Source organism: Colossoma macropomum, unplaced genomic scaffold (genome assembly GCF_904425465.1).
Source record: "Colossoma macropomum unplaced genomic scaffold, Colossoma_macropomum, whole genome shotgun sequence".
NCBI lineage: Eukaryota > Metazoa > Chordata > Actinopteri > Characiformes > Serrasalmidae > Colossoma > Colossoma macropomum.
The window spans coordinates 34,559,981-34,583,591 of NW_023494790.1; the positions used below are offsets into that span (position 1 = coordinate 34,559,981).

Genomic DNA, 23,611 nt, shown 5'->3' on the forward strand with positions numbered 1-23,611 from the left:
ATTCACATTTTCCCTTAGAATGAAACAGGCCTTTGTTACTGTGCCTTTAAGACTGTCCTTCGGTTCTGACTGGCTGACCTACATTGCGCCTCATTCAAGAGGCAGCCAGATTCAGATTTCTTTACAGTGCTGGTGAATGGAACCAGGGGTCTCCATGTCTACAACACAAATATCGCCATTTTATTTACTATCCAAAACCACCAGTGAACCTACACGTGTCTTCGCTTGTGTAAAGATGTTGATAATGGAAAAAAAAAAATCTGAAAAGAACCAGAAAATTTGGGGGGTGCATCAATGGCTTAATAACTGTTTTAGGTGAAAATCTAAACACAAAACTATCGTAAAAGTGTCAACAGGCAGCATAGCTTTTAGAGGAATTCAACATCTAGTTCCTATCACAACCACTGTGACCATTCTGAGTCGGTGGGCTTCTTTAGACCGGTGCATTTCACATTAAACTAAAATTCTCCTTTAAAAGTCCAGCTGTGGTAAACAGATGTTCTTAAACATCATACTTGACACTTGAACTGTTTGAGCTATAATTTTTAGCATGCATTAGGTACATTGTCGGTAAACATAGACATACTGTTCATCATATTTATCGACAATTTGCTGTTCATAAGTGCTTGAATCATTTTGGACCTCACTTTTGTTGATACAGTTGGGTTTCCTGAGCTACAGTGAACAAAAACTGTGACTGTTGTAGAGCTCAGCCCATCTCCACCCCCTTACCCACGATTCCACAGGTCCTTCTGAAGCGAGCGTTTCCCTTCGCAACCCCCAGAAAAAGAGCAACTTGTTGTCTGAACCCGACCGCTGAGCAGCTGGCAACGAGAAAAGACACGAGGAAAGCACCTCCATCCGGCCTGGCTGATGTGCCTTCTGGAAGGCTGGAAGGAGGACATGGGTCAGTGGGTTTATGTGGACATTACAGCAAAGTACAGCGAGCTTTTTGAGTCTTTTTTTTTAAAAAGGAGGTCAATTCAATTTACCAGTTCAAGAATTTGGGTTGCTTAGCTGAATTTGGGACTCTTTACAAAAAAAAACCCAAATTTGGAACATTTGTTCAGCTGTGTTTTTCCTACTATAACCGAGTTTCTCCAGCTGAGCTGCTTTGCCTTCATGAACCTTGAACACGTTCACGGTGTAGTGAAAATGTCGTCTGAAAGGATCTTAGGGTTGAAGCAGGGGTAGACATTGCATATTTCCTGGTGCCCCTGGCAAAAACATTTGACATTGTGGCCTCTAAAAGTGGAGAGCCTGTTGTCTGAGTGACCACTTGACCTGGAGTGTTTTTTTAGAGATGCATCGATAAGGAAAAAGTGGCCCGATGCCAATTTCCAGTACTTTTCTTGTACGCACCTGCTGATGCCGATAAACACTCACACATTTTCTACGCCGCTTATCCTTCTGGGTCGCGGGGTCTGATCCAAGCAGTGATCCACTCTGTGTCTGATCCACTCAGACCAGCACAACACACACTAACACACCACCACCACGTCAGTGTTACTGCAGTGCTGAGAACGATACACCACCCAAATAGTACCTGCTCTGTGAGGGTCCATGGGGGTCCTGACCACTGAAGAACAGGGTTCCTGTGACTTCATTGGCTTGGCTGCCTGAGCAGTCAGTGTAAATTTTCGATCTGATAAGATTTCACACAACACAAGTTTGTGACTTATTATTAGAAGTATTTTTTTTTTGTCCTTAGTTGTTTAATGTAAACCATTTGAGAACATGAGTAAAGAAACACATCAAATAACAAGAATGACAATAAAAACAACTTTACACTTTAACTAGGCGTCTGTCTCACTTTCACTTTCTACGTATTTATGTACTATTATTTCTTCTTTCTTTGAAAAATAAGCCGTTCAACTCCTCATGGTTCACACGATTGGCTGTTCGCCATAAGCGTCATGCTTTCGTGTACATGCATGAAGATTAATCATAGAGTATCTAAATCTGGGTTAACAGAGGCTGAGCTGTAACTCAGCAACCCTGTCTAAGGTGAAGGTGAGACAGACCTTTCAAATTCTGATCCTACAAAGCTGCAACACTATTGACTTCCATTTTGTGCTCAACTTGACATTTAATCGATGAGTTGAGTCAGATCTGTTTGACTTTAAAGAGGGATTTTCTGCATAATTCAGTGGTGGAGATGTAAACAAAGTCATTCAGAGTGATTTGATCTGAAAGGGTCCGTTCTAGAGGACCCTAGTGAGAGGAACCAGGGGTTGCAATGGCTACGAAGCAAATACAGCCATTTTATTCACTATCCAAAAGCACCAGTGACCCTACACATGCGTTCTGAGTTTCTATTAAATGTTTAGAATGGTGAAAGTGGTAAATCTGAAAAAATGTGTTTTTCTTTGGTGACTATTTTCTCATACAACACCGCATTCATAACCCAACACAATATATTCAGAACCATTTCATGTAATAACTTCATGTGATGTAGCTTTTAGTGGTCAGTTGCCATGTCTACAACATAAACATAGCCATTTTATTTACTACCACCAGTGAATCTACACATGTCTAGATATTGAGATGATAAAAAAGTGGCAAATCTGGAAAAAAAGAGGCAGGGGGGGTATTTTTAGGGACTATTTTGCCTCACAACAACCTGCATGTACCTATCCGCCATGAATGGCTTAAAAATGTTCTAGACCAAAATCTTCTTGAAGCTATCATCAGCAGTGTCTCAGAAATCAGACAATGCATTCATAACCATTTCATGTAGTAACTTTCTGTGAGGGAGCTTTTAGAGGTGGACGTCTGGTTCCTATCACCACCACTGAGTACAATTCAGACTATGGTTCTCTAGAACGGAGCGTTTCACACCAAACCACTCTGACTGACTCTGTTTACATCTTACCCACTTCATTATGCAGAAATCTTGGAATTCCCTCTCAAAAAGCCTGGTGAAGATTCTGGAAATCAACATTATTAGTGCAGTGGTCTTGTGCATAAAACCAGGCTTTTCCCAAAACCTCTAAAATTTTAAACCAAACATTGAAAAGTAGCTCGCTGAGTAGTGGACAGGATATTACAAACATTTTCATAGCAGCATTAGACGGTAATGTCTGAGTCGTGTAAGAAAAACAAACAGTTGTAAGAACAGTCAGTCCACAGTTACAGGTGTCCATCACTCTTTGCCAGCTGCTTGCTGGAGTAAGTGAATGTTTGGCTCCAGTCAGTTCAATAAACAGTAAAGTATCAGTGATTCTTAGCGTAGATTAGCGAGTCTCCATCATGAGCCAACATTGTTAGAAACATCCTTCTCCTTGTCAGTAAGTTTTAGGATAAGGTAATTCAAACCGTGAAGGTCCACAGGTTCCTGTGGTGAAACCGCAAAAGTTCTCCTGTTAAAAACGCTTGTTTACGGCGAACCACAGAAGTTAGTGACGTTACTTGTGGCCAAACTGTAAAGGTTAGCAACAGTTTGCTCTGCCAAACTAGTAAGACTTTCCTCTGAAAGCAGCCTTCCACTGAAGCATCTGCAAACTCAATATTAGCTGGTGGCTGTTCCTGGCTAAGAGCGCTGTAGGTTATTGAGGGTTGGGCAGGTGCGTGAGGGCCTGCTGGAGTGTGAGCTCCAGTTTCCTCTGAAGGGCGTCCAGACGCAGGTCCATGTGCTCCTTCAGCCTCTTCTCCAGCTCCTCCATTCGCTTCTCCACGACCCTCTCCAGAGCCTTCTCTAGACCTCCACAGCACATGTGGTCGTCCCTTACAAACACAAAAGCAGAAAATGTAATCAATCGCACCAAGTGCAGAAACAGGAATCTTGAAAACCTGATTAACTGCAGGTGATTAACTGCATTTGTAAAAGGTGCACAACATTTAAAGCAATATTTAAACCACATTTTATGTCTGTTTTTTTCAGGATGTTAAATTCAGCAAATAAACAGTAATTGTGTATTAAAATGAACAGAAGAGCAGATAAAAATCTAACGATTATTCATCAAAGCAAACACAAATTTTCGACTTTCAATTTGGATGAAATCCCTAAAGATAAATATATATTTTTTTAATTATTGTTTTTATTTTATCACATTGATTTTATTTCCTAACTGTTGTTTAATTGTTTATTTTATTATTATAATTTTTTTGAATTATGGTTAAAAAGCACAACCAAAATTTTTTATTTTGACATGTTTTTACAAAAGAGGGGCCAGGGTATTGCATCAAAAAGAAGACCCCAAGTGACCTTCGTGGACCAATGCCAAGGTCAGTAGCCCTTTCACAAATTTGGTAAAATCTGTGATTTTTGAGTCGTGGTTAGAACAGTTCAGTTTAACACGTCAGGTGGTCTGACCTCAGGAGTATAAACTTATAAACTTAAGTTAAGAACAAAGGTTTCTACAAGTGTCTAAGTAGATGCCGGTTTAATTTCAAATTAGTCTGAAAAGTCAGGTGGTGCAACTAGTAAGTGAAATGGTACAACCAGGCCAGCCCAGTTTTAAGAACTGAAGGGCAATTACAAGCTTTGATAACACTATGTTTCAGATATAAAATGCATAGAGATATAAATGCAACTATATATGTATATCATGTAGCATTTTTTGCAAATTTTAGCACAAAATTTCTCTTTATCTTATTTCTTAGTGTGTTAAATTCAGCCAACAAACAGTAATTGTGTATTGAAACGAGCAGAAGAGCTGATAAAAATCTAACGATTATTCATCAAAGCAAACACAAAATTCCCTACTTTAATTTCAATTTGGGTGAAATCCCTAAAGATAAATATTTTTTTTAATTGCTGTTTTTATTTTATCAAACTGCTTTTATCTCCTAACTGTTTTTCAATTGGTTTTATTTTATTATTATAATTTTTTTTTATTATGCCTAAAAAACACATTAAGATGACACCGTCATGAAAGTGTGCTATATAAATAAATGTATTTTTATTCATGATGTAATCATGGGCAGATCAACTACAGAAAGACGAACATCTGTAACCTTAGCTAGGCCAGCACTAATATTTGCCAAGCTAACAACCGCATGGCAGAAATAGCTAACTAGGTAGATAGCTAGACTGGCTAACCACAGTGATTAGCAGCATAAAACAAAACTGGTGCCTAACTAGCATTAGCACGCTAACTAACGTTACCTACTGAAAATATGATTGTGGCTCTGAGCAGATTTTTTATGTTTTACTTGTTACCTTTTTCTGCAAATTTCATTCGTGTTACACACCGAATATATCTTTTCCATGTAAGCATACAGGGGTCATTCCACACTAACTCACAACGGGCCATCCTCATTGGATGTCCATGACAAACTTAATTTAATTAGTGAAACCATGCACAATTTCAAAGCTGTGCCCCAATTAGTTTTTCAGGTGGTTAGTTTAGTTAATTTGTTAATTTTTCTCCAATTTATCACTTTAAGAAGGGTAATTCCATGTCAAACTAGACATAATTCTGGATGTGTGTTGCTGTATGTCTCAGATTTTGTTTGTTCTTTTTTATTTATTGGGTTTGGGTTTAATATCTCTAGAAATGTAATTCTCAGCCACATTAAATTTGGCAGAGCTGAAGACAAACATGTTGTCTCCCTGTCTAAATGCTCAGGCGTCACCACAGAAGGTTAATTTTGTTCTTATGGGGTCCTCAACATGGGGAAGAAAGTGCCACATTTTCAAACTTGAGTAATATTATGTGCTTACAGACACAACTTTAATAGACTTCTGTGGTGCCTTCTAAGCATTTAGACAGGCAGAAAACATGTTTGTCTTTAGCTCTACCAAATTTCATGTGGCTGGGAATCATATTTGTGCAGATATTAAACCAAAAACATGGCCCCCCAATGGGAAATGTTCTTTTTTCCCCATACTGAGTCAGAATCAGCTGAAATACTTTGGTTTTAGACAACACAAACAACATGGGAAAGAATGAACAAAATACATGCCCAAATAAACCTAAATCTAATCTAAACTGACATGTAATGGCTCAGAAGCTGTAGAAACATGAGAAATCATGTTTACAACAACAAAAAAAACCCACCAAAATCATGACTACACATTTGCATCATGACTCCAGCCTTTGCTCAATGATCAGCACCTTCATTCATAAGCTGTTCAGCCACAAGTGACTCACCGCTCTCCGTTCCTCCTCTTCTCTGGAGAGTTTACCGCGTCCAGACGGAGCTGAGTGACTTGACCACATACGCTCTGCAACACAGGAAGCAGGTCAGGGCTAACTGGGCTCTGCTGGCCGGCGTGAGCAGCTAGCAGGGCTGACACTGCGTCTGGAACGCTGCTCTGGTTGCTGGGAGATGGAGGATGATGAGTTTCTGACTCCGGGTTCTGGCCGGCAGGTGCAGCTGAGCCGTCAGAGCCTAATTCTCCCATGGCTGCGGAGTCTGGAGAGAACGGCGAGCTTTTAGCCAGGCAGGCCAGCGCACCTCCACCCATCAGCAGAGGCAGGAAACCACCAAGGACATCTGCTTTATTCTGAGAAGAGGGAAAGAAATGCAAAAGTTTCAACATCTCTGGTGAAATTACACATTTTGTTGATTTTCCAATTGAAAATAAGTTAAAATAAGTTTAAGCAAACTTAAATATACCATTTTTCTGCCAATGTTGTGCCCGAGTTCTATTTGGTAACATATTGAAAGAAAATGAAATGTGAAATGGGTCAACTTTTGCACAAGCCACATTTTTCTTTTTCCAAAATGTTGGAAAAAATGTCCTCTGTAGAGGAGGTGCTCACTTTTTTTCACTTAGAAAATCAACGACGTGTATTTTAAGCAGGGGCGCCAAACCTTTTGTATGCGACTTTTGTATCTAAATTTTTCATATGTTAATCAGACATTACTGTTCTTATTTAGTAAAAAGTTTCATTATAGTCAAAAAGGCCTTCAAACTGGAATTTTAGTTGTGAAGCCATTCCACACATTTTGGTGTAAACGTTTCAGGCAAAAATTCATTATGAATGTTTTTAGGTTTGACAGAAATGTAGGAACAGTACAGAAAACCTAAAGTTTGCAAAATGTCACAAAAATAAGTTTGAAATCTGACTGAAAGATTACATTTCATCTGACATCCTCCAACAAATGAACCAGTTGAGGGCATTTATTAACACAAAACTAGTTGAACTGCAGTAAAACATTACTCTCAGTATTTATAGTTATACTGTATTTATGTATTTAAAGTGTTAAATAGTGTTAAAGTTAATATTTCAGCTATTTCTGTAAGCAGTTAAACTCCAACTTCAAACTTTAAAACTTCATAACTAACCATTAATTGGAGCACAGCCTTGAAATTCTGCATGGTTGCTTGAATCAAGTATTGCTTGAATTTTTTTTGATGGAACTCAATGATGCAAACAGACAGGCCCGTGGTGAGCTGTTATATGCAAAATATGCAAATTGCAGTGAAATTAAACCAAAAAGTAAAACAATCTGTTAAAAACAACTGTCATATTTTAATTAGGCAATGTTAGTTAACTTGCTAATGCTTGTTAGGCACCAGTTTTGTTCCTCATGCTAATGATTCTAGCTAGCTAGTCCAGCTAGCTAACAATTTTTCTACCGTGCTTTTGTTATCTTAGTTAATGCATGTGCTAATCTAGTTAATGCTGCAGCTGTTCAGACTGCATATAATAATAGCTCTATTTACGTAGCACACTTTCATGACAAAGTGATTAAGTTGTTTTATCATCAAAAGTATAAAAACACGTTGCAACAATAAAATGGATTAAAATACAATTAGGAAACAAAATTAGAAAATGTAGAGAAATATAATATTTTAGTTGTAATCGGAGATTTTTCCCCAATTTGTTGACAAATTAAAGTAAGAAATCTGCCCTGTGTTTGCTTTAATAAAAGCAGATTGTGGATATCATCAGTCATATTAACTTCTATTACTATAAACACCACAAGGGATGGAAGCTTATGGTCCACTAATTAGCATAACTGCATACCTAACTCATACTACTAATAACAGACTGTTCCAGACCTTCTGCTGAAACTGCACCATTTCCATCAGGTTCTGCGCTCCTGGAGAGAGGGTTGTCCCCATCTGCTCCATCATGGCTTGGACACGCTGAAGGTCGATGCCTGGGCTTGCGCTCAGGGGGCAATGAGTGGCCTGGAGGAATTGCAGTCCAACAGTCACCTGGGCCACGCCCACCGCCGAGCGCCCACCAAGAGAGAGCAGCTGCGTAGAGAGATCGGAGAGAGGGAGCATATTCAACACTCATCTGCACATTCATCTCAACACTCATCTAAACGCTACACACAACAACTCAGCTGAACACTTACTATTATTAATAACAGATAGATAGGTAGATACTAGAGCCCGACTGATACAGAACTCCAATAGAAGTCCAATAACGATATGAGGATCTAAAAATCTGATATACCAAGGTCCGTGTACCTTCTGTTCATTTGATTTTCATTTTAAAGATCAGTATTAAAAAAAGTGGCAAATGGGTCGATTCTCATTTCTGGTTCTGTTATTGTCAGTGGAAAAATCAAGCAGTAGCTTGGTTTTACAGTTTCACAAACTAACCATAAAACCAAAAAACAACAAACAACAATGGAATAAAGGGTCGTAGTCTAATGATCCAAATTTAGAATTTCCCATCATAAGCAGAAATAAACGTGCAGAGCGCGGGTATGGAAGCTCAGAAATCACGTACAGAAGTCAGGCCTGTGGTTCTGGTGTATTGACAGGCTATATTATTTTTTGTATAAGCGTTTGTATATTTGACCTGTACAAACTATATGTGAAAGAAACGGTATAGGGAAGAAACTGAACTCCCACCATTTGATGGGGCTTTGTGCTCTGCAGATCAGCTGCAGATGCTCAAGTTCAACAAGTATTCTGCCGGTGTTGTGCCGAACTCCCCTATGCATGCACGCGCATCATACAGGTATATGGACACTAGATTACATTCTATCTTTCAGTCATAATGACCAGTACTGTAACAGTACTGGGGCAGTCGTGGGCTGGAGGTTAGGGAACCAGCCTTGTGACCGGAAGGTCACCGGTTCGATCCCCTCAGCTGACTGAAGTGCCCTTGAGCAAGGCACCTAATAACCAACTGCTCCCCAGGCGCCGTGGATAGGGCTGCCCACCGCTCCGGGCAAGTGTGCTCACTGCCCTCTAGTGTGTGTGTGTTCACTAGTGTGTATGTGGTGTTTCACTGCACGGATGGGTCAAATGCAGGGGTCTAATTCCGATGTGTTCAGACACAGTTGGCTAAAAAAAAGGTTCATTTCATTTCATTTCTTAGTGAAGAAGGAGACTTAGGAGAGCCTGTCATTCTGCTACAAGAAGTGCTCTTTATTGACACATACAGGGCAGCCCCTCAGCAATGAAGGTCATCTCCACTCCCTCAGCTTCACAGTAGACACTTAACCCAACTAACTAAACACACCCAGGCCGGGGGGGCGCAAGGGGGTGCTGGAGAGGTGCTGAAGGCCCCCTGAAAAACGTTCAGTGCCCACATTATCACCCCTGAAAAATGATGAATTCCCTTGTTTGATTCAGACCGTCGTGAAAAAACGCTCCCAGAAGCGAACTGAGCACAGAGTCCTGAGCACAGAGACCCCCGGAACAGCTCTAACATGCCTCTAAAGCTCCTTTCCCCCCAAAATCGGTGCCACATTATTAGAAGAACACTATGATCACAGAACAGCGCACACAGCGGGAGTTGTGTCGCGTGTCAGCACAGTTTTTATGCTAATACAATAAAGTCAATAAACACATATAAAACGTTATTGTCTTCCATAATGCCAGATCTAGGCTGACATTCTCAACACTCATGCTCGATCTTTCCTGGCCTCATCATTTTTTAACTGCGACCGCCTGATTTCTGAGCTCCTGCGACCATGGGTGCACTCAAAATGGACCCCTTTATTCCATTGCTGTTTGTTTGTTATTTGAATTTTTACATTTGTAAAATGAAGCAATTTCTTGTTTCTCGACTGACAATAACAGAATTAAAAACGAGAATTGACCCATTTGCCATTTTTCAATACTGGATTTTGAATTTAAAATTAAATGAACAGAAGGTACACCGACCTACCAATATACTGGCCAATGTTCTTTTCTTTTCTTCAGAAATACATAACATAAAGATTCTTCTCCCCAAGATAACATGACATAATGCAGTTTCAAAATAAACTTGCGATTTTAGGATTTCACACTGTGGTGTTACGCATGCAAATAAACATCCATCACACTATCGTTTCAAGAATTTGATGCGGGAGCACCTAAACATGCCGGGTTACGCAAAACTATACTGGAACCCCTTTTTGAGACGTGAATAACGTCTCACAGCATATCAATGCGCACTGCAATCCAACAAAACAGTGCCATTACAGTGCATGCGTGTTTGAAACAATTAGCTAGATAACTTTGTTTGGTTACCAAGCCATGTTAGATACTTGTTCAGCTAATGTTTATTTACGTGTCCCTGTTTGTTTCTGAATTTCAGCTCCGTCATTCAGGCAGGCTTAGTTAAACGGTATGGTTTAACCGCTCATTGACGTTAGTTTTATTTCACTGACAAACACAGCCTTAGCTAGCTTTGTGGGTAACTCACTTTAGAAATGAACAGCATTATAAGCCGCTGTAAGCGATGTTGGCAGAGAATGTTTAGAAGTGACAATGTAGGGAGAAAAGACAGGCTAACTGTGATGTTTGCCTGACAGGACCGGCGTTCATGTTACTGCACCACAGGCAGGCATGGCTGACATGAATGTTGCCAGGCTTATTTAGTTAAGAGGAGAAGTGATGGGGCTATTTTTATTATTATTTAAGTAACATATTTCACATGACAGTTATCAACTTACCATAAACGCTGATAGCCTCTTTTGTGAGGTAAAGTTATTCTGCTCGACTCTGCTTGGTCAGCTGATTTTTGTTATGTTTGGAAGCCTGTATTGCCAACAGGGCAGTTACTGAGCGCCCTCTGATGGACAAACTTCGCAACAACACTCATAACATGGCCGAAGGATCGGTCTTCTGCTTCTCAGTTTTTTTCTTTAACTGTCATTTATAAATGGCGATACGATTTATGTGCAACTAGTTCATATCGGCCGATAATATCGGAACACTGATTCATCGGTCGGGCTCTAGTAGACACATAGAATATGTATGTAGAAAATACAGGTAGTAAAATATCTACTACTACTTATTATTACTATTATTACTATTATTATTATTATTATTTATTACAACTAAATAAATGAATAACAGTACAACTACTAGTAATCTTACAAAGATAGATTAGATAACCAAAAAGGGTTCTTTGGCATGTAACAATAGTGGAACCCTTTCCGGTGCCATACAGAATCATTTTCCAAACTACATAGAACCATTGACAACACATTCTCCATCAATCTGAAGAATGCTGCATGATGCAAAGAACTCTAATCATGCAAAGGGTTCTTTGAGTGTTCATGGTTCTATATAGAACCATTTTCCTTTCTAAGGAACCCTTGAAGAGCCGTCTTTTTAAAGAGTGTACTCCTATCAATAAAAGCAGTAACAACACACTGGTTAATGCCTTAGAATTCCATCAAAGAAACATCTGTCCATACCTTCACCTCACATGAAGCTAGTGGGCTTTCCAGCACCAGCTGACACCTGTAGAAGGGTTTCCTCTCCTCAGCGCTACTGCAAGAAAGAACACACCAAACAGATGTAGCAGGAGATCATACAGCATCAGACACATTAATATTAGACATAGATAACATACAGTATCAGTCAAATGTCACTGAATCATCTCGTAAAGAATCACTGTCGAATCAGTGTGAGGTCAGAGATTTACACCCCTCTTCACTTTAGGATGTTTCTGGAGTTCTTGGGAGCAGAAGCTCCAACACTGAGGAGACCGATCGTCCACATACCTGCCGCTCTGCCATCTCTGGTCCTCGTCCCCTCGGCAGGTGCCACAGTAATCTCCAGAGAGAGAATACACCTCTATAGTGCGCGCCTCACTGACAATAACAACACGGCTGATTACGGCCCCAGAGTTTGGGTTACATAGCAGCGTGATGACACACGGTGAGCCTTCCTCAGCGCGCTCCAGACAGACCGGCTCACACCTGGGACAGGGGGTTACATCATCATTATCATCATCATCATCATCATCATAATCGTCACCACCTTGTACTTTTTATTTTATTGATCTGATAAAGCTATTCTATTTGTATTTTAATTTTTTATTTCATTTTTGTAAATCACTTTGAGCTGCTACTTGTATGAAAGTTGCTCTATAAATAAAGTCTATTATAATTATTTATTTATTTATTTATTTATTATGAACGTTCCATCAAAAGCACCCATGCATGAAAATACCAGCTTTTTTTTTTTTTAGAGCAAGGCTTGTCCTGGACAGTCTACGACAGGCCAATTTGCTGGCCACCTTTGCTGAAAGCTCCACCAAACAAGATTCAAACTTTTCCGCTTTTCTGTATTTATTCCAGAGCTATACATGTATTATTTTTTCATATATCATATATATTTTTAAATTTCTAAGTAAACAATGTCCTTTAAAGATCTGTCACAACATCTAAATAAATAAACTATGGCCATTACAACATCAGTAATAATTTGGTGATACCGAAAAAACAGTAATACTAACAAAAAGTAAATCTAATAAAGAATAGATAATAAATAAATTCACACAAATAATAAAGATGAAAATGTTAATAACAACAACAACAATAATAATAATTATAATAATAATAATAGCAACAATAACAACAAAATAAAAAAAATACAATTTAATGCTAATGACGTTAATACTAATAAAACTGTATACAATAAACATTGCATACTACTACCAATGTAATACTACCAACAGGTCAATAACTAAAATGTATATATACTTAATAACAATTGACGAGGTTTCCAGTAGTAATGACAATAACAAATACTGAAATATTAACAGCAAATAATAAAGATAATAAAGCACCCAGTCTTAATATTAAAATGAGAAACAAACAAATTTAGTGCTGATATCACTACTAGTACCAATAAAAATATACAAACATGTTATAGAAAATATTCATATAAAAAAATATAATAAGGGATTAAACACAGTAGTAAGTACTTCTAAAGTACTAACAACAGATCAATAAACATAAATGCATAGAAGAAGAAGAAATGTTTCTAATTGAAATAAATAAGTAGTAGTGCGAACACTACTAATAAAGAACACCATAAACAGACACATTGATCAGATGATGATACAGTGAGACGTGTCTGACTTACTGTGCAGCAGGCTGTTCGTCTGATTCTGTCAGGGTGCTGATGATGTCTGAGAGCTGAGAGCTGGAGGAACAGACCCAGGAAGAGATTCCGCTCACTACAGCACCTTTACTCACACTCATCCTGCTGCTGAGAACACATACAGACACAGCAGTGACCAGAACATCCACTATAAACAATAAATAACAGTGGTGGACAGTAACGAAGTAAATGTAATTCGTTACATTTTGGGCGACTTTTTACTTTCACTCCACTACATTTCGAAGTCAAATATCTCACTTTTTACTCCACTACATTATGAGAAATCTGTCGTTCCTTTTGTCTTATGTGTGTATAAAAACGTAACATGTCAAAGCGAAAGAAGCGCAAAGCAAAAACACCAATCACTTAGTTTTGAGCTTGTTTTGACCTGTTGGTCATACCGACCCAGTGCAGCACACGGTTCAACATCAGTGCAGCAGCGTAACATTTTGGGAGTGTCTATTCAACATAAATGATGAACTAACCTAACTTTGTGTAAATAGACCACAGTATAGAAATATGTACACATATGCAGTTGTGACTGACGTGTCTTTTTTCTGAATTTATACAAACACGATTTCATTTTATAGTAAATTTGTTTTGGCTGGTTTATGTTTATGAACAGAGACCTACAGATGCAATATAGTAAAGGAAACTCATTTGTGAATCTGAGTTTAAAGCAAGTTAAAGCAACTTAAACTTGTAACTAAGTTGCAAATAAATCTTAAACTGAAACTTTGCTTGTTTACAAAAAGTTACTTCAGAGCCACTCAGTTCTACCTGATAGAAATTGTCTGCCTTCAGTGTTTTGTGCTTATGATAATTTTAATAGACATCAGCATCACTAATTAATGACATTCGATTAAAAGACTGGTTTACCAAGAGAGACACTGGAGTATTTTCACCTAAAATGAGTTAATGAAGCAGAGTCATGTTACAGAAATGATAATAGGACATTGAGTGTGTGTGTTAGTGAGTGTGAGTGTTAGTGAGTGAGTGAGTGTGAGTGTTAGTGAGTGAGTGAGTGTGAATGTGAGTGTGTGTGAATGTGAGTGAGTGAGTGTGTGAGTGAGTGTGTGTTAGTGAGTGAGTGTGTGTTAGTGAGTGAGTGTATGAGTGAGTGTGTGTTAGTGAGTGTGAGTGTTAGGGAGTGAGTGTGTGAGTTAGTGAGTGAGTGTGTGAGTGAGCGTGAGTGTTAGGGAGTGAGTGTGTGAGTGTGTGTGTGTGTGTGTGTGTTAGTGAGTGAGTGAGTGTAATACAGCTGCAGCACTGGCTGCTCTGTAAACCTCACAGATTTAAACGAAGCTGAACTCAGCACGCTATTCGAATTTTCCGTTCCACCTTAAATGGAGCAGCACTTACATTCTGGCGTCTCAGCCGTTATAATAATACGCCGCACCATTTAAGGTGGAACGGAAAATTCGTATAACGAGCTGTAAAAGCTCTACAACGTGACCTGCTACACGACTGACACCGCAGCGGAGACAGCAGAGCCCTCCACTCCTCCTGCTCTAACGGTGTGATTTTACACTCCCGCTGTAAAATTAATTTAATTTAATTACATTAAAATTAAAATAAATATAAACTCAAAACCCGCTCACCGAGCTGCCGCTGCCTCTGAGTCATCACCCTGCGACGGGCTCGCCTCGAGGACCCCAAAGGAGGATATGCTCCTGCGCCTGTTTAAAAGTAATAATAACAGTAACGATGTTATTATTATTATTATTATTATTATTATTATTATTGTATTTCTGTCTAAATATGATGACTATTTTATGTGCTTTTTTGACCTAACTAGCTAACAAGGAAACTTTATTTTAATTTTTTGATGTATCGCGCTTGATTTTTTATACGTTTAGAATTTACAGCGCAGATTTAATCTTATAAAATCTAAAACCCCCAAATTAATCAGATTCACAGATAGATTAATCCAAACTGCTCGCAATTCAGACTTTTTTAGCCGTTAAACACACTGTTGTGTCGAGGCTGCGTAAATTCTGCTGATCTACAGCTCATGTGCCGCTCGAATTTTCTGGTAAATCATTGTTTTGCATGATGTGGAGATCAGCAGATCCGGGGAGCGGCGAGAAAGGCAGGCTTTGTAGGCATAAAACAAGCTGGATAGATCGGCAGACAGGCAGGTTTAACTAATTGAATGCTGAATAAAATTTCCACAGCCTCCACAGAGATATTCCAGTCGAGTTAAATTATGTTAAATGATATTAAATTATGTGGCTGTGATGGTGACTGATGGTGCTAAAATGCTCTTTATGAGACTCTGTTCAACTACTGGCCCATCCTGCCCAACCAGTCCCATGACTAATTCCTAAAATATTGTGAAGAGTTTTGAACAGGCTGTAGCCCAAGACCTACCCCACCTGTTCTGTCCCTCCCATCACACTTGAGCTCATCTGTTGGAGCGCTACGCCAGAGCTCACCTGTAGGACTGCTACACACCTGAGCTTAGCCGCTGGAGAATAACATACCTGAGCTCACCTATCAGAGCGCTACACACCTGAGCTCACCTGTTGGAGCACAACATACCTGAGCTCACCTGTAGGACTACTACACACCTGAGCTCACCTGTTGGACTGGTGCACACCTACAGCTCACCTCTCTCTCACTGAACAGGCACGGCAACACTCATGATGCTCACGTAATGGAGGGGCAGAAGCGCAGAAGAGCCGGGCTATTGCTTCTTACTGTCGCAGTTGGATTACTTTACACAGTGGAGAGTCAAGGTACGGCCTGCTGGACACTCAGTGCTTCAGTTCAGGCTCTGGGGGTCAGAGTACAATGACAGGTTACCATTTGTGGAGATAAGAAAGTCTAAAATGGCATAAAGGTGCAGCTCAGTGTCTGTGAATGAATGATTGGACTGCTGAGTTACTTGTATGGTTCAACAGTGTTAGACTAAAGCATCAAAGCTGCTTTTTAAGGGTTCCGTTACTGGCTCACATTACAGATGTTTCATGTTCTCAGTGTTGGGACGTTGCTAATGCTTGTGGCCTAATGGTTTGGGCTCATATTATAGGGTCTGTATCATGGTAACCCAAATTGACCTCACTTTTTGGAATAAAAGAGTGTGAGGTAGTGTGTAAACATCATTTAAGGTACCCAGTCTGTACAGTCTGTGTAGGGGAACTAACAAGAGCAGCCCAAATTGAAATGACTTTGTGTGATGTCATAAAAACAACACATATACATATATCCGCATTCATTCCACAGCAGTTTGGCTCCACCCATTTGTGCTGAAGTTGAATTCTGTTTAGCATCAGCTTTCAATTCAGTTTAATTGTTATCCATTCTCTTACATTGTATTCACTCTGATTTAGGGCTGGTATCATGGATATCATCACCCTGCTGAAAAGAATCCTTTATTTGTTTCTGTTGGTTCCCAATGGTTTTTTAATGGCTTGGCATCACAAAAGGATCCTAATGGTTTAACAGGTGACCAATGGCTGATTATACATGTATTTGATGGTTTTCTAATGGGATCTAAAGGTGTTCTACAGGAAACTAGTGGTCTTAATTCCCAATTAGAAAGCAAAACCATTAAGTTTTAACCCTCAAGGATTCTAAAGGTCCTTTTTCAACAGGGCAGGACTTAAAAGTCACTTCCTAACTGCATATTTGTTTAAAAAGAGGGCTCGGTCAGTCCAGTTTAACTGGATTTAGTGCAGCACAGTGTGAGAAATTTTACATATAAGCGGTTGATAGTGTATTTATAATGTGGCACTACTTTGTCTGCCCTAACTTACCGGATGTCCGAAAAAATAAATATTGTGACACATTGTGTATTGTAAAAAACATACTGAAGTATTGTGATGTTATATTTTGCCATAGTGCCCACCTCTGTAGTATTTGCTACTACATCTAGTTAAACAGGACTAATAAATCAGACTTTTAATGAAACATGCAGTTGGTCAGTGATCTACAAGTACTGATGATAACCCACAATATACTCAGAAAAGTGTATTGTAACATATTGTTTTGTTATTCATCGCAATAACCAGGGGTCGCAACCCAAATGTTAAGAAGAGCCATTTTATCCTTTCAACAAAAATCAAACTCCCTTGGAAGCCACAACATTTTAAGCCCATTTTACCATCTTGGCTGTAAATATGTCTCAGTATGTGCTGATGTGCTAGTATAGGATAAAAACTTTAAACGAAAACACAGACTTACTTTGCTCTGCTTTAAGCTTTAGCTCAGCTATAGCTGCTTTTCTCGCATCTCCAGCAGGAAACTTTTCCAGAAAAGTAGAACAGTTTCTTGTAAAACGTCTCTCAGCATTCAACTTTTTACGAGGCTGAAGTCGCTTCTCATTCACCAGCTTCTCATTTAAATTTTCCCGTTCCACCTTAAATGGTGCCTGAGGTGCCAGAATGTAACGGCTGAACCATTTAAGGTGGAACGGGAGAGTTTGAACAAGAAACTGACTTCAGCTTCGCTAATTTTTAGTGTTTCTCACTGCAGATTAAACGTATCAGGAAACCAGCTGGAGTGATTATAAATAGAAGTCCATTCGTCTCTATATGGAAGTCTGTAGAGGCCATGAGGTAGTTATAATTTTCTGGATTGTTATCTTGAGATAACGAGTTATCTTGTTATCTTGAGATCATAAGATAATTAACTTGTTATCTCAACATAGCAATTAAGAAAATTATAGCAACAGCTCATGGCCTCTCTGGACTTCCGTATCTCCAAATTATTAATGTTTGTTTTAAATCTTTCTCTTTGCCTTTTCGTTAATGCGTTGCTATGGTGACCAGCAGGCTTCATGGTTAAAATAGGCGAATAAGCAGTTCTACATTAACTCCAGCGTTTAAGATCATTTATTGTTAAACTGTGTTGAACGATCAGCAGAGCTTTATTTTACTGTAAAGGAGGATTATTTTATTTTTACCTACAAATCGAATGCAGTGGATCCACAGCAGGGCTGTAAAAGAGCCGCGTGTTGCCGACCCCTGACAATGCTGATATATTGTCATACTGCCCAGCCCTACTCTGAATGCATTTTACTGACCGCAGAGCTGCTCTGTTGACTGCAATGTTCATTCAGTTGATATTGTTGTGTTTACAGATTTGTTCCATGAACAGACATCAAAACTGAAAAGTTACCAGATTGTCACCCCTCAGGTTGTGCCCGGCCGATGGAAGAGGCATGAAAACGGCTCACAAACACACAGACAGGTGCGTCGGTCACAAGACTGCACTGCATGGACAAAACACTATGTTGCAGTTATATTGCTATATACACCGATCAGGCATAACATTATGACCACCTCCTTGTTTCTACGCTCACTGTCCATTTTATCAGCTCCACTTACCACTTACTGGTGGTGGTGTGTTAGTGTGTGTTGCGCTGGTCTGAGTGGATCAGACACAGCAGTGCTGCTGGAGTTTTTAAACTGCTGGACTGAGAATAGTCCACCAACCAAAAATATCCAGCCAACAGCGTCCTGTAGGCTGCCTCCTGTGACCACTGATGAAGGACTGGAGGATGACCAACACAAACTGTGCAGCAGCAGATGAGCTATCGTCTCTGACTTTACATGTATAAGGTGGACTGACAAGGTAGGAGTGTCTAATAGAGTGGACAGTGAGTGGACACAGTGTTTAAAACTCAAGCAGCACTGCTGTGCCTGATAAACTCAGACCAGCACAACACACACTAACACACTACCGCCACGTCAGTGTTACTGCAGTGCTGAGAATGATCCACCACCCAAATAGTACCTGCTCTGTGAGGGTCCATGGGGGTCCTGACCACTGACGAACAGGGTGAAAGGGGGCTAACCAAGTATGCCGAGAAACAGATGGACTACAGTCTGTAACTGTAGAACTACAAAGTGCACCTATATAGTAAGTGGAGCTGATAAAGTGGACAATGAGTGTAGAAACAAGGAGGTGGTCATAATGTTATGCCTGATCGGTGTATACTGTAATATGCAGTGTAATAACTGATCAGACTGCTCACAGTAAAAAGTAATTGGTTGGAGGGCTTAGAGGGCTAATTTGCATATTGCCTCCTTGTGCGATTTCAATATTTCTGAGGTCTCATTTCACACTAGTGTCTGTCTGATCACATTGTGAAGAAATTCAAGCTAAATCTTCGGACTGATTTACGCAGCCATGCAAGATATGAGAGCCATGCGCCAAAGTTTTTTAGTTATTCATTCAAGGTTCATATCACATATTAAATATTGATTTTAAAGGGGAAATCCATTCTGCATAATTCAGTGGTCATTTTTACAAAGTCATTCAGAGTGGTTTGGTGTGAAATGGTTCACTGTAGAGACTCTTTTCTTTACAGTGGTGGTGAATGGAACCAGGGGTCACCATGTCTACAACACAAATATAGCCATTTTATTTATTATCTAAACCCACCAGTGAACCTACACGTGTCTTCTGAGTTTTGTATGGAATGTTGATGATGGTAAAATAGTGGTCAATCTGAAAAATAACAATTTTTTGGGGGGGGACTATTTTGCCTTAGAACACCATTTATGTATCCCTCCACCTTGAATGGATTCAAATATGTTTTGAGCCAAAACTTCACTATTCATAACCACTTCATCTAATAACGTTGTGTGTTTTTATATGGAATGTTGCTGATGGTAATATACTGGTAAACATGACAAAATACACTTCCTTGTGGGACTATTTTGCCTTAGAACACCCTTCTTGTTGCCTTCCACCATGAATGGATAAAATAAGCCGATTAAAATACATTTTAAACCAAAACTTTATCACAAAACTGCCATAAAACAAGACATAAGGCTACGTATTCTTAACTATTTCATGTAATAACTTTCTGAAATGGAGCTATTAAAGGTGGTTCCTATCACCACCACTGTGAACAATTCTGACTCTAAACCAAAGTATTTCACACCAAACCACTCTGAATGACTCTGTTTACATCGTAACCATTTAATTATGTAGAATCTTTTGAAAAATTGGTGGAGTTCCCCTGACTGAACAGGAGCTGAATATTAACTGAGTTTATATACAACTTTAAAAACATTACTTTAAATGAACTGAATTCTCGCAACAGAGTAATATATGGAAGGATCTATTAGTGACCTCATTGTGTTTGTGCTTGCAGAATGGTCACTCTGATCAGATCACTTACTCGATCAAGATAGATGACGTCATCCACTACCTACATCTGACCAAAAACAAGTAAGAAACATTTACCTCGTGCATCACTCCATTCACTGCGTTGAAATGTGTGAGTTCATGTTGACGTGTGTTTTGCTCTTTGTTTTCTCAGAGACTTTTTATCTCCTGACTTTGCAGTGGTTTCTCACGATGTTCAGAAGAAGTCAGTGAGGAGACACACGGGAAAGCCAGTAGGTTTACCTTTTGTTAAGTGTTTTGGTCGGTGGCGTGGCCACAACTTAGTAAGGCATAGGAACGAGAAAATTAAGTGGTGGCCACGACTTAGTAAGGCATAGGGACAAGATCCTAATGCGTAGCCACGACTTAGTAAGGCATCGGAACGAGATAATTAAGTGGGAACCACAATTTAGTAAGATGTGCGGACAAGATCCTAATGTGTGGCCACGACTTAATAAGGCGTGGGAATAAGATGATTAGGCCTTGACTACAGCTTAATAAGGCATGATCTCGTTCTCACTCCTTACTTAGTCATGACCACAATATTTGTATTTATACGGGATGTCACCAGCAGGGCTCCATACGTTTTCACACCAAGCATATTTTTTCGGACGGCGAAAATGTGATGTTTTATTTGCCCTCTGATCGATTTTTTTCGAATTTTTTGTCTGTGACATGAACTCCCTGACTAAACAACATATCGTGATCCTTATCACGTGTCTTCTAGTACTGCAGTGTTCTATTTTTACCATATCGCCCACCATTATGGCTTAGTGTTCTCCAGTGAGCATGTTGAGGCTCTTGGCAATGCAAAAGTTTTGGAAAGATGTGAAAGAAATTCTGGATATTTTCCAAATACATATTAAATGTATTTGGAAAAAAAACACTTTTTTTATCAAAATTTGATCAGATTTGATGTCTGTGATTAGAGAATCAATAAGGACCTCAAACCTTTAGGATTCTGTAGAAATCCTGTCTTGAAGTTCACGTAACAATGCTTCTGCTGTGTTAAAATGTACTCATCGTGTAAGTCTATCCAGCATTGTATAGCAGGAACCTGATGAAGATAACTGCTGTTAGCAACTCAGAAATGTGTTGTATGTGGTTTTGGCTGGAGTTTCTTTTCAAGTGCTCTTGCAGACATGGGTTTTAAGCTATTGTGTCAGCGTTCCAGTCATTCCTGATCAAACTGATCATGAAGCTCCACCCGTAGCCAGCTGTACAGGTTAGACTTCTTGCAAGTGAAAGTTTGAGCCTCATTCTTCACCCTTCACCCTTTATTTGGTCCTTGTGGCATTTATCCTTCAATTCTTCCGTGTACATTTACATTTACATTTACAGCATTTAGCAGACGCTCTTATCCAGAACAACTTACAAAAAGTGCTTTGTCTATCCAGAGAAAGTGTCTTTGCTAGTTACCAATAGGTTAGAGAGAAAGCCAGTCCTGAGCTCAGATACTGCTAGAATCAGAAAGTCGTTATTGACACCTAGAGAAAAAGGAACAGAGTTAAACACAGAGCAGTGCAATTCAATACAATACATAAGTGCAGTACAATACATTACAATCAATACTTAACTCAGTGCTCATTTAAGTGCTGTATAAACAGATGTGTCTTCAGTCTGCGTTTGAAGACAGCGAGAGACTCTGCTGTACGGACAGCCAGTGGGAGTTCGTTCCACGACCTGGGTGCCAGCACAGAGAACAGTCTTGATGCTTGCCTTCCGCACGCCTTGAAGGACGGCGGGTCAAGCCGAGCTGTACTCGAAGCTCAAAGGGCTCGTGGTACAGTTCGAGATTTCACCATTGCCATCAAGTAGGGAGGGGCTGGTCCATTTTTGGCTTTGTAGGCAAGCATAAGGGTTTTAAATCTGATGCGTGCAGCTACAGGAAGCCAGTGAAGGGAGCGCAGCAGTGGGGTGACGTGGCTGAACTTGGGGAGATTGAAGACGAGCCGTGCTGCTGCATTCTGGATGAGTCGCAGAGGCCTGATGGCCTGCATTGGAAGACCAGCCAAGAGCGAGTTGCAGTAGTCAAGCCTTGAGATCACAAGAGACTGAACGAGCACCTGGGTGGCCTCTCGAGTGAGAAAGGGTCGGATCCTCCGGATGTTGTACAGGAGAAATCTGCATGACCAAGTTAGGTTCGCAGTGTGAGTCGAGAATGATAACTGGCCATCCAGAACCACACTTCTTGCATTCTTGCCTCTACAAATGGGACAATCAGAGAGTTCTCGAATGAGATGGCAAGATCATGATGAGGACCTGTAGTTGCAGGGATGAATAGCAGCTCAGTCTTGCTAGGATTGAGCGTCAGGTGGTGAGCTGCCATCCATGAGGAGATGTCAGACAGACATGCCGAGATCCCACTGGAAACCTGTGTGTCAGAGGGCGAGAAAGAAAGCATTAGTTGAGTGTCCTCAGCATAACAGTGATAAGAGAAGCCATGAAATGATATAACATTGCCAAGAGAGCTAGTGTAAAGAGAAAAGAGAAGAGGACCTAGCACCGAGCCTTGTGGGACACCAGTGGAGAGCCTGCATGGAGAGGATGTGGACCCTCTCCATGTTACCTGGTATGAGCGATCTTCCAGATAGGACTTGAACCACTTCCACGCAGAGCCAGTGATTCCAAGGTTGGTGAGGACGTCCAGAAGGACTGTGTGGTTGACCGTGTCAAAAGCTGCAGAGAGGTCAAGAAGAATCAGGACAGATGACAGGCAGGCTGATCTTGCTGACTGGGGCTTCTCGGTCACTGCTATAAGAGCAGTGTCTGTTGAGTGTGCTGGTTTGAAGCCAGACTGGTTGGGGTCCTGGAGCTGGTTCTGTGTGAGAAAGAGAGACAGTTGATTATAGACTGCACGTTCAAGAATTTTTGAAAGGAAAGAAAGGAGTGATACCGGTCTGTAGTTGTTGACAGAGCTGTCAGGCGTGGGCTTCTTCAGGATGGAAAGCACTCTTGCAGTCTTGTTGATGGAACTTCACCTGATGACAAGGACTTGTTAATGAGAAAAGTGATGAAGGGCAGTAGATCCTTGGAGATTGACTGGAACAATGCGGATGGAATGGGATCCAGTGGGCAGGTGGTTGGGTTACTGGATTTGATCAGTTGAAGGACAGCATCTGTGGAAAGAGAAGAAAAACAGTTTAAGGGATTGAGAACGAGAGGAGGGGGTCTAGTGGAAGGAGTGGGGGCAGAGGGAAAAGACTGGCGGATTCTATCAACCTTCTCCTCAAA

At 40.1% G+C, this 23,611-nt stretch overlaps 2 protein-coding genes across 4 annotated transcripts in view; one reads left to right on the forward strand and one right to left on the reverse strand.

The window, feature by feature from the left end:
• Positions 1-1,697: 1,697 nt before the first annotated feature.
• Positions 1,698-15,663, reverse strand: cunh10orf88 (chromosome unknown C10orf88 homolog). Of its 3 annotated transcripts, none has more exons than XM_036573184.1 (8): positions 15,626-15,663; positions 14,854-14,931; positions 13,235-13,357; positions 11,866-12,063; positions 11,557-11,632; positions 7,961-8,161; positions 6,099-6,454; positions 1,698-3,726 (listed from the first exon to the last, which is right to left on the reverse strand). In XM_036573184.1, exons 1-8 carry the CDS (start codon positions 15,661-15,663, stop codon positions 3,549-3,551), a joined length of 1,248 nt encoding a protein of 415 aa, XP_036429077.1. In that variant the 3' UTR covers positions 1,698-3,548. The 3 variants fall into 3 exon arrangements, with proteins under 3 accessions (XP_036429077.1, XP_036429076.1, XP_036429075.1); XM_036573183.1 differs by having other exon boundaries at positions 11,557-11,629; positions 13,235-13,360; XM_036573182.1 differs by having other exon boundaries at positions 13,235-13,360.
• Positions 15,645-23,611, forward strand: part of zgc:174164 (uncharacterized protein LOC570656 homolog) — a 31,888-nt gene continuing 23,921 nt past the window's right edge. Inside the window, exons 1-4 of the mRNA XM_036573181.1 lie at positions 15,645-15,993; positions 18,339-18,448; positions 20,364-20,440; positions 20,532-20,610. Of these exons, the coding sequence (XP_036429074.1) occupies positions 15,912-15,993; positions 18,339-18,448; positions 20,364-20,440; positions 20,532-20,610 (348 nt within the window). The 5' untranslated portion in view covers positions 15,645-15,911. The remainder of the gene's footprint in view (positions 15,994-18,338; positions 18,449-20,363; positions 20,441-20,531; positions 20,611-23,611) is intronic.